Source organism: Anolis sagrei, chromosome 2 (genome assembly GCF_037176765.1).
Source record: "Anolis sagrei isolate rAnoSag1 chromosome 2, rAnoSag1.mat, whole genome shotgun sequence".
Taxonomy (NCBI): Eukaryota; Metazoa; Chordata; class Lepidosauria; order Squamata; family Dactyloidae; genus Anolis; species Anolis sagrei.
The window spans coordinates 17833827-17845721 of record NC_090022.1 but is presented as its reverse complement, the minus strand read 5'-3'; the positions used below and the strand labels follow the sequence as shown (position 1 = coordinate 17845721).

Genomic DNA, 11895 nt, shown 5'->3' with positions numbered 1-11895 from the left:
TGCTCCGGTGAGTAATCTAGCTGCCGCCCGTTGGACTAATTGAAGTTTCCGAACAGTCTTCAAAGGCAACCCCACGTAGAGTGCATTGCAGTAATCTATTCGGGATGTAACAAGAGTATGGACCGCTTAGAGAAACTAAACACTTTAGTAGAGAAACTCCATTCTGTGATAGAAAGGCACAGGTACATCTACACCAGTGGCTCCCAACCTTCCTAATGCCATGACCCCTTAATGCAATGGTTCCTCATGATGTGGTGACCCCCAACCATTACATTATTTTCATTGCTACTTCATAACTGTCATTTTGCTGCTGTTATGAAATGTAATGTAATGTAAATATCTGATATGCAGGATGTATTTTCATTCACTGAACCAAATTTGGCACAAATACCCAATATGCCCAAATGTGAATACTGGTGGGTTTGTTGGTGAGAGATTGATTTTGTCATTTGGGAGTTGTCGTTGCTGGGATTTATAGTTTACCTACAATCAAAGAGCATTCTGAACTCCACCAAGGATAGAATTTAACCAAACTTGGCACACAGAACTCCCATAACCAACAGAAAATATTGGGTTTGGTGGACATTGACCTAGAGTTTTAGAGTTGTAGTTCACCTATATCCAGAGAGCACTGTGGACTCAGACAATGATGGATCTGCACCAAACTTGGCACGAATACTCAATATGCTCAAATGTGAACACTGGTGGAGTTTAGGGAGAAATAGACCTTGACATTTGGGAGTTGTAGTTGCTGGGATTTATAGTTCACCTACAATCAAAGAGCATTCTGAATGCCACCAATGCTAGAATTAGACCAAACTTCCCACACAGAAGCCCCATGACCAACAGAAAATACAGTGTTTCCTGATGGTCTTTGGCGACTCTGGAACACACTCACAACACCCCCCTCCCAGGGGTCCCGACCTCCAAGGTGAGAAATACTGCTGTAGAGATAGGGGTCCAGATGACATTGGGGCAGCAGTACAGAAAGCAAATGTTAGAAAGGTCCCTTTTGGTAAGAAAGGGGATGCTATCAGTTCCTAAAACTCCAAGGCAATGGTTCTCAACCTGGGGTCCCCAGATGCTTTTGGCCTTCAACTCCCAGAAATCCTAACACCTGGTAAACTGGCTAAGATTTCTGGGAGTTGTAGGCCAAAAACATCTGGGGACCCCAAGTTGAGAACCACTGCTCCAAGGGTACTGTTCCATTATCCGGGTGGAGGCTACAAGGGGGTGTTAGAGACCGAAGGATAGTCAATTTTACTGCTGTGGGGTAGAGTTGAAAGAGGAAAAACATTTCCCCCATTTTTGCTAGTTATCTCCCCTCTTCACTTCCCATAAACTACTATTATTTCCACCACAGGGAAATGGGTGGTGGTGGTGGGGGGGGGGGGGATAACAGGAAAACAAGAGAAAATAGTTTTACTCTTTCAACCCACCCTCCACTCCCATAAAATGGACTATCCTTCTGTCTCTAGCAGACCCTAGTGGCCTCCGCCCAGATAATAAAACTGTACTGTAGTGAGTTTTACAAAGCTTATTCCAGCTCTTTCATAATGATGAGTTTATGACCATAACTACTTAGCCTGAGCCATAAATAAGTTACTGGAAGCCAAGAAAGTGAAACTAGCTCTGTTTTTCCTCTTTCTGTCTTCTTCTTCATGAAGGAGCCATGGCTGCTGCTCCTCAGGATCCCCTCCAGAAACTCTGTGAGGAAGCCACTTGCTCCATCTGCCTGGATTATTTTGACAAACCAGTGATCACAGATTGTGGGCACAATTTTTGCCAAGGCTGCCTCGATCTACACTGGGGGAATTCAGACAAAGAAGTTGCCTGTCCCCAATGCAGGGAAGAAGTTCAGAGAGGAAGCCTCAGGCGCAATTGGCTGCTGGCAAGCTTTGTAGACATCACAAAGCAACTCGAAAATCAAGGAGCCAAGAGGGGTGAAGGTGAGGGGAGAGTCTGTGAGAAGCACCAGGAGCCCCAGAAGTTTTTCTGCAAAGAGGACCAAACTCCCATCTGCGTGGTGTGCGACAAGTCCAAGGAGCACCGAGATCACAATGTGATCCCATTGGAGGAGGCTGCTGAAGAGTGCAAAGTAAGACATGATTGTGATTGTATATCTTTCTTGTTTTTTTATATACATGTGTGTGTGTAACAAATATAGAACAAGAGTGTGCAACTATGAATTGCTATGAGGCACCCACTAGCCACCTAGGAGACCTTGGGTTTGCACCTATCCCATGCCTTCTCACACAGAAAACAACAAAAACCCAAAATGTTTTGTCCAACAACATCTCTGGGGTGCCAAAATATGCATTTTCTATCAGCCCACTTGGGGGGAGGCTCCCCAGGCTCCCCTTCTCATCATTTTAGGCGTTTAAGCTGTTTCACTCTATAGGAGACCATGTGCTTTAAGGAGGCTTCTTAAATGTTTCTACTCTAGAGGAGAGAGAGGCGTTACTGGTACTGCCTCTCCATTACTTCCTGAAAAATAGAACTGATAAATGGGACCTGAAAGAAACACATGGGTGAACTTCTCACTTTCCCTCTTATAAATTCACCAGAATTATTATTCCCTCTTACAGGATCAGATTTATAAGTGCTTGGAGGACATGAGAAAGAAGAAAAAGATTATTCTCCGGCGTCAAGCAGACATAGAAGAGAGGCAACTTCTGACTGTAAGCTTTAGTCTAAGATGCCAAATTTGTACAAACAATACTCTGCCATGGTCTGTCATATATATTCACTTTTTGAACCTGTGTATGTTTTTTAAAATGTTTTTAACTAGTTTTATGTGCTTTTAATTGATTTAAAAGCACATAAAATTAATTTTCTTGTCAGTATTTTTAATTGTTTTGGAAGCCACTTTGGATCCCACTCTGGGAGAAAGGCAGCATACAAATGCAATAAGCAAATAAACAAAGAATCATCAATACCTTCATTGAAAAAGATTGGGGTGGGGAACCATGCCTATCTCATTTTGCTATTTCCCAGCTAATTGTGTACTGGATTGGTGTGTGTTCACCAACGTTCCCATTTTAGTGAGCTCTGTGTGAATGTCATATTTTGATTTCACGTCGCCTAAGACATACTTTTTGCCATTGTCCCAAGATCCGCTCTAGACAGACATATTCAGAAAATGCATTCATGTGATCAGAGGCCATGGCACCAGGATCCTGAAAGTAGCAAAGTACAAAGTACACTCAGTATACCTTCCTCATTGTGAAAACTGGAATTCCCAAAAGGTTACTTCAAAGTCAGATATGCCCTTCCTAGAGTACTTTCCCACTGAATGTTGCAGTAATTGATCATTCATTTCCTGTTGGTCATCTCTTGGTTAGCAGAATTTCATGAAAGCAGAAGAGCAAAGCACACTTGCCACGTTTGCAGAACTACAGCAATTTCTAAAGGAACAAGAGAAGTTTTTCCTGGCCGAGATAGAAGATGTGATGAAGGAGTTTCAAATGACAATCGATGCACACTTGTCTAGAGTATTGGAAGAACTCTCTTATATTGAAGGTTTCATCCAGGAGTTGGAGGAGCAGCAGCAACTGCCTACCATTGAATTTCTGCAGGTAGGATTATAGCAAAATCAAGAAGCCAATGACAAGTTAAATAGGGTCCAGATGGTAATAAAAATCTGGAAACAAATCCCAATAATGAACAGCTTTGGGAGCTGGGTTTGTTTTGGCTTGGAGAAGAGAAGAATGAGATGAGACATGATGTCCAGAGACCAGAATTTAAACCAGTGGATATAAATTTCAATATAATAGATTTTAGGCCTGGGTAACAACGGAAAAATTTGTTTCTAAAATCGATTTGTATTTGGGGTTTTTTTTTTGATATTTAAAATAATTACAAAATTTTCCTTTTAAAAAGTTTGATATTTACGAAATTTCGTAAATGGTAAAAAATTAACGAATCGATTTCCGAAACAATAACGAATCGATTCGTTAATGGCGGACGCGACCGCGAAATACGCTAAAAAACCTCCAAAACCTTCTGAAGCTTCCCTCTCCCTCTGTTGTTGACTGTTGGTGTGATATTATAATTTTTTTTCACTAATTAAACCATAAAACTGGCCCAGACATGCGGAAATAATAACGAAACGACCTCAAAACAATAACGAAACGAATACAATATCGAAATATGAAGCATTTACAAAACGTTTTTGAAAATTCGTTTTTTTAATAATTGCTCCAGAATGGTTCGTTATCGTTTTGTAATTGAAAAAAATAACGAATTATTAACGAATTACGAATTAACGAAACGAAACCGCCCAGCCCTAATAGATTTCACCTAAACATTAAGAAGACTGTAAGCTGCTTTGGGGGAGTGGGATGAGCTCCCACTGTTAGCCCCAGCTTCTGCCAACCTAGCAGTTTGAAAACATGCAAATGTGAGTAGATCAATAGGTATCACTCCATCGGGAAGGTAACAATTGTATATAATCATAGACTTGAAAGGGGCAATAAGAGCTATCCAGGCAAAACCCATTCTGTCATGCAGAACTATACAATTCAAGCACTCCTGACAGTCTCTGTTTAAAAACCTCTACATCCCAAAGTAGCATATTCTACAGTCATCCAGCTCTTATTATAATGAAGCTTTTCTTTATGTTTATGTGGAATCCCTTTTCCTATAATTTGAATCTGCTGCTCCTTGTCCTGTTCTCTAGATCAGCAGAAAAAAAGCTGGCTCCATCCTCAATATGATATCCTTTCAGTAAGCGTGGCTATTGTGTCCACTCTTAACCTTCTCTTCTCCAAGCTAAAAATTTCCCATTTTCCAAAATCCCCTTCTCTTCTGGAGCTGGAATGGTTCTACTTTTAACTCGTGCACAGACTTTCTACACAAGAAACCAAGAAATTCATCATCCGTCACTTGGAGTAGCTCGTTTTGAGAAGCTCCAGTCATCAAGGGTATGTTTGTGTACTTGGTTTGTTCAGCTGCATATGAACTGACTAGAGGAAATACAGAGTCTTCAGACTATGGCCTGTGGTATTCACTGAATTGTCTTTTCTTTCTCTGCTTTTTTTCTGTAGGGTGTTCAAAGGATCATGCAAAGGTAAGTGAATCCTACATTTAAGCCCATGATTAGATACTACATGAAAAAGCTGCAACCCAAACAGGATACTGGGGTACAGGATTCCGTAAATGCACATATTTCATGGATTATAATAGGGACACATTTTGGAAGGCTGAGATTATATGGTTTCCCCTTCCCTGTCTCTGTTACTTATTTATTTACATATTTACTTACTTACTTACTTACTTACTTAGGTGATCCCTCATAGTCCAAGGACGATGTTCCTCAAAGTGTAGTGATTGACAGATTTTGGATTATGACTCTGTATTTGGACTTGTCTCTTTTAAATGGTCTTTTTAACTTATGAGGTTTTAATTAATGTTTAACTGTGTTTTTATTGTTGTTGTTGGCATCTAATGGTTGCCGGTTGTAAGCCGCCCCGAGTCCCCCTCCGGGGGTGAGAAGGACGGGATATAAATGTCTGAAATAATAATAATAATAATAATAACAACAACAACAACAACAACAATAGTCTCGGCGGTGGATCCGTAGGTAGCTGTGGAGCCCTATTCTTGACCCACATGTTAGCCCACAGTGAGGACATTGGTTTCCAGGTGGAAGACGGTCTCAGTCAGGATTGGCTTGATATGCCTTCCTCTTGGCACATCCTCCCTTTTGCTCTCCATTCATGCCTCTTCAAATTCTGTAGCACTGCTGGTCACAGCTGATCTATAGTTACAGAGCTCCTATGTCTGTCAAGTAATTTAAGATTCACTGCTTTATGTTTGTCAGTTTGTAGCTAATTAAGCTACGATGAAGACCCTCTCACCATACAGTTGGTTCCATTGCCAAACTACTCTCACTCTCAAGAACACCCTTCTAATGTTCAGTTGAAATCTACCTTCTTTCTGTAACATCACTCCATTATACCTTATTCTTTCCATTCCCATTATACTTGCCATCTGCATGGCCAGAGTTGAACACCGCCTCCAGAAGCCGGAGATGAAAGGGGAAGCCTTTACCTTTGTTCTGTGTAATTGTGTGCAATTGTTATTTCAGTTTATCAAAGGCATTGAATGTTTCCCTGTGTATACTGTAATCCGCTCTGAATCCCCTCAGGGAGATAGAGCGGAATATAAATAAAGTGTTGTTGTTGTTATTTACAGTTTTTCTTCATCTCCACTGAGAACATCTGCATGTGTATATATGGTAACCTAATATATTGCTTCTCTTCACCAGGATTGAAGAAAGACAGACATGTAGAAATCTCAAATTTTCATTTCCTCTAGTGCTTAAGTGGAAGAGCTGGACTGTCTGTAGTACAAATCACTTCTTGAAGGGTCTCATAGCAGATTTCAAAGGTAACAAGAGGATAGTTGCAAAAATAGATTGCACATTTGTAACACAAACGTGGTGTGTGATGCTCAAATGTTGCACCTTTTTGCTTCACAGATTCACTCTTGTCCGGACAGCAGGAGCAGCAAGGTGAGTTTCCTTAACAGAATCAAATGCTAAGGAGAAGTGGAGACTGGTCGGAAACCCTGGCCCCTTCCACACAGCTATATAAGATCCAAATTTAACGGGATTATATGGCAGTGTGGACTCAGATAACCAAGTTCAAAGCAGATATTGTGGGATTTTCTACCTTGATATTCTCGGTTATATGGCTGTGTGGAAGGGGTCTCAATTGGGTTTCTTCTGATGTGGTTACTATCTTCATCTGATGCAGACCAAGGCCATCAATCTGTACTAACATTCTAATGCACAAGAAGTGGAAAAAGGGAGAAATCACCAAAGAAGAATTCAAACAAATAGCCAACACCTGTAGGGAAAAGGTCCGCAAGGCTAAAGCAAAAAACGAGCTCAGACTTGCCAGGGACATTAAAAACAATAAAAAGGGCTTCTATTCTTATGTCAGTAGAAAAAGGAAAAACAAGGAGGCGATAGGACCTCTTCGAGGAGAAGATGGGGCAATGCTGACAGGGGACAGGGAAAAGGCAGAACTACTTAATGCCTTCTTTGCCTCGGTCTTCTCACAAAAAGAGAGTCTTCAACCTCAGCAAGATGGAGTGGATGAGGGATTGGAGGACATCCAACCCCAAATTGGGAAAGAAGTCGTCCAGGAATACCTGGCCGCTCTTAATGAGTTCAAGTCCCCAGGGCCAGATCAACTACACCCCAGAGTATTGAAGGAACTAGCGGAAGTCATTTCGGAACCATTGGCAACCATCTTTGAGAGTTCTTGGAGAACGGGAGAAGTTCCAGCAGATTGGAGGAGGGCCAATGTGGTCCCAATCTTCAAGAAGGGAAAAAAGGACGACCCAAACAACTACCGTCCGGTCAGCCTCACGTCGATACCGGGCAAGATTCTGGAAAAGATTGTTAAGGAAGTGGTCTGCAAACACTTAGAAACAAATGCAGTCATCGCTAATAGTCAACATGGATTTATCAAAAGCAAGTCATGCCAGACTAATCTGATCTCTTTCTTCGATAGAGCTACAAGCTGGGTAGATGCGGGGAATGCCGTGGATGTAGCGTACCTGGATTTCAGTAAGGCCTTCGACAAGGTCCCCCATGACCTTCTGGCAAGGAAACTAGTCCAATGTGGGCTAGGCAAAACTACGGTGAGGTGGATCTGTAATTGGTTAAGTGGACGAACACAGAGAGTGCTCACTAATGCTTCCTCTTCATCTTGGAAAGAAGTGACGAGCGGAGTGCCATCAGCAGGGTTCCGTCCTGGGCCCGGTCCTGTTCAACATCTTTATTAATGACTTAGATGAAGGGCTAGAAGGCATGATCATCAAGTTTGCAGACGACACCAAATTGGGAGGGATAGCCAATAGTCCAGAGGACAGGAGCAGAATTCAAAACGATCTTGACAGATTAGAGAGATGGGCCAAAACTAACAAAATGAAGTTCAACAGTGACAAATGCAAGATACTCCACTTTGGCAGAAAAAATGAAATGCAAAGATACAGAATGGGGGACGCCTGGCTCGAGAGCAGTACGTGTGAAAAAGATCTTGGAGTCCTCGTGGACAACAAGTTAAACATGAGCCAACAATGTGATGTGGCGGCAAAAAAAGCCAATGGGATTTTGGCCTGCATCAATAGAAGCATAGTGTCTAGATCTAAGGAAGTAATGCTACCCCTCTATTCTGCTTTGGTTAGACCACATCTGGAATATTGTGTCCAATTCTGGGCACCACAATTCAAGAGAGATGTTGACAAGCTGGAAAGTGTCCAGAGGAGGGCGACTAAAATGATCAAGGGTCTGGAGAACAAGCCCTATGAGGAGCGGCTTAGGGAACTGGGCATGTTTAGCCTGAAGAAGAGAAGGCTGAGAGGAGATATGATAGCCATGTATAAATATGTGAGAGGAAGCCACAGGGAGGAGGGAGCAAGCTTGTTTTCTGCTTCCTTGGAGACTAGGACGCGGAACAATGGCTTCAAACTACAAGAGAGGAGATTCCATCTGAACATTAGGAAGAACTTCCTGACTGTGAGAGCTGTTCAGCAGTGGAACTCTCTGCCCCGGAGTGTGGTGGAGGCTCCTTCTTTGGAAGCTTTTAAGCAGAGGCTGGATGGCCATTTGTCAGGGGTGATTTGAATGCAATATTCCTGCTTCTTGGCAGGGGGTTGGACTGGATGGCCCATGAGGTCTCTTCCAACTCTATGATTCTATGATTCTATGATTCTATGATTCTAATCTAGACTATAAGGGGAATGCATCATGATGGCAGATCTTTGCTCCCTTGGCCATCTAGGCATTCCATTTTAGACAGAGCTATGTCTTGGAAGCATGAAAGCATCTTTCCCTAGCCCTGCTCTTGTTTCCTTCTCTCTTTTCCTTGCTCAGATAAAACTTAGAATATTTCTTTTCAGATTTCTATGTCAGTTTACCAATTTGGTGAGATTTTTGTTTTAAAAAATATTGTCAAAATCCTAAACTAACTATTGCATAGAATCATAGATTAATTGAGTTGGAAGCGACCTTGTGGGCCATCAAGTCCAACCCCCAGCCAAGAAGCAGGAACATTACATTCAAAGTACCCCCAACAGATGGCTATCCAGCCTCTGTTCAAAAGCCTCCAAGGAAGGAGCCTCCACCACACTCCGGGGCAGAGAGTTCCACTGCTGAACAGCTCTCATAGTCAGGAAGTTCTTCCTAATGTTCAGGTGGAATCTCCTTTCCTGTAGTTTGAAGGCATTGTTTCGTGTCCTAGTCTCCAGGGCAGCAGAAAACAAGCTTACTCCCTTCTCCCTATGACTTCCCCTCACAGATTTATACATGGCCCTCATCATGTCTCCTCTCAGCCTTCTCTTCCAAAGGTAAACATGCCCAGCTCTTTAAGATGCTCCTCATAGGGCTTGTTCTCAAGACCCTTGATCATTTTAGTCACCCTCCTCTGGACACATTTCAGCTTGTCAACATCTACCTTCAATTGTGTTGCCCAGAACTGGACACAGTGTGATTTCAGGTGTGGTCTAACCAACGCAAAATAGAGGGGTAGCATGACTTCCCTGGATCTAGACACTATACTTCTATTTACGCAGGCCAAAATCCCATTGGCTTTTTTTGCCACCACATGACATTGTTGGCTCAGTTAGTTTAATATAGGGAACTATCAGGTGGATATTCTACTGCTGGTCTGCTTCTTCCCTGACGTGTTGGGTGTAAAGTGATATTGGGGGTGGATCTCCTCCTCTCATACTCCACTTTGCTATTTCCGAGCTGTCTGTTTTCTATTTCATAGTTTACAGTTATATTTGTCTCTTTTTTGTTTTCCATTGCTGAAAGTGCAAATTTGCTCTAAAAATAAATAATTTTAAAATTACAGAGCAGTGGAAGTGCAGGTGGGTGGGGTTATGTGGATATGCAGACGTAAAATTGTGAGGGCATGGATTGCTGAATTGGTGCAGTTATGTAAATGAAGAAAGGTGCAATATTGAAATTACTCATCCTGGTATACATCTGATATCTTTGATGGTGTGACTGCCATGTGCAATAAAGACCTTAGTAAGGGAGTTACTGCCTCAGCATTGCAAGACATGAGTAGCAATATTGATGAGACCTGAGAGCTCTCACACCTGTACAAGTTAAAGCTGTCTTGGGGACAAATAACAAATGATGAAAATATTATGTACTTTCAACAATTACAAAAACATGTCTCATTGTTCAGAAGGTATGTTCAGTGTCCGTCAAACTGTTATGTTATTTTGATAGTCTATGTATTGAAATCCTATATATGGAATGAGACTCCTGGGTCATGTGTTTGTTGTTGTTAATTGCCGTCAAGTTAATTCTGACTTATGGCTACCATATGAATGAAAGATCTCCATCACTATCAGCAACAATCCTGATCAAGTCTTGCAGGCCCAGAAGCATCCGTATAGTTAGCATTTAAGTCATTCCTTCCTTAGTCAATGGTATTTCTTCTATTTTCTTCCCTCTTCCCCAACAGCAAATATAACACTGGATCCAAACACAGCTCATCCTCAACTCGTCCTCTCTGAGGACCTTAAAAGTGTGACGTGGAACGAGAATTATCAAGACCTGCCAGACAATCCTGAGAGATTTGACAAATATCCTATTGTAATGGCCCGTGAAGGATTTACGGAAGGCAGACATTTCTGGGAAGTCGTTGTGGGAAGTGAGGAGGAGTGGGTTGTGGGAGTTGCTTCAAAGGACGTGGACAGGAAGGGCTTTTGTATCCTTATCCCTCACAGGGGATTCTGGGCTCTAGGGAAGTGGGGAGGTAAATATATGGCACTAACCTCTCCTTACAAGTCTGTCCTCACCATCAAGCATGAGCCCCAGAAGATCAGAGTGCATCTAAACTATGCTGCAGGAATTATAGTCTTTTTCAATGCTGACACAGGACTTGATCTCTTTGAATTCTCTGAACTCACATTTGCAGGAGAGACTCTTCTGCCCTTCTTTCGTGTGCATGGAAAAGCCCACCTTATAGTCTCTCCTTAATGCAAACTCCTTAAGGTCTACATTTCCAGTTTTGTAAAGGCTTCCACTGAGGTTTGTTCAGTGTCTCTCAAACTTGCTCCTTTACAGGTGTCATTCCAAATGTATTTCCTTTCTTTTAGGGTTCCCTTTTCCATCTATGTCTTGATTTTTAAGAGACAGTAATATATGAAGAGTCATAAATTATGTTGGTCTGAAACCTATTAGACAGGGCACAACAACCCTTAAGAATCTGTTTGTATTTTCTCACTGAACAACCACCAGTTTATATAAGGAAGAAACAAAAAGAAGCATATTAGGGAGACCATCAAGTACTGAGATACAAAGGAAACTAGAAGTTTCCCCCTTTTGCATTTGCTGTTTATTTTGGCATAGTAAACTTTATTGAGAACTATCTGACAAGATGTCAAAAACCATGAAGTGAGGCTGAAAAATGAGCAGTGTACATTGAGGGCCTCTATGGGTGATCTTGTGATAATGACCCAAAGAAGCACTGGACTCCAAGGAGATAGTTCTGTTTATAATAATGATGATGATGATGATGATGATGATGATGATGATGATGATGTGTTTGGGATATGTTTCAAATTCAAAGTGAACCATGAGATAAACCAAAACTGCTGAATCAAAATATGACTTCAAAAAAAGAAAATGAATTACCATATATACTCGAGTATAAGCTGACCCAAATATAAGCTGAGGCACCTAATTTTACCACACAAAAAAACAGGAAAACTTATTGACTCAATGCAGCAGCTATTGGTGAATTTCAAAATAAAAATAGATACCAATAAAACTACATTAATTGAGTCATCAGTAAGTCAAATGTTTTTGAATATTTACATAAAACTGTAATTTAAGATAAGACTGTCCAGCTCTGATTA

General features: G+C 41.5%; 1 protein-coding gene across 1 annotated transcript; it reads left to right on the top strand.

The window, feature by feature from the left end:
- The first annotated feature begins 1672 nt into the window (after positions 1-1672).
- LOC132765254 (zinc finger protein RFP-like) lies at positions 1673-11479 on the top strand. Its single transcript, XM_060759512.2, has 7 exons — positions 1673-2098; positions 2589-2681; positions 3345-3578; positions 5049-5071; positions 6272-6393; positions 6485-6517; positions 10497-11479. The coding sequence occupies exons 1-7, from the start codon at positions 1673-1675 to the stop codon at positions 11012-11014; spliced, it is 1449 nt and encodes a 482-aa protein (XP_060615495.2). The 3' UTR covers positions 11015-11479.
- Positions 11480-11895: the final 416 nt, after the last annotated feature.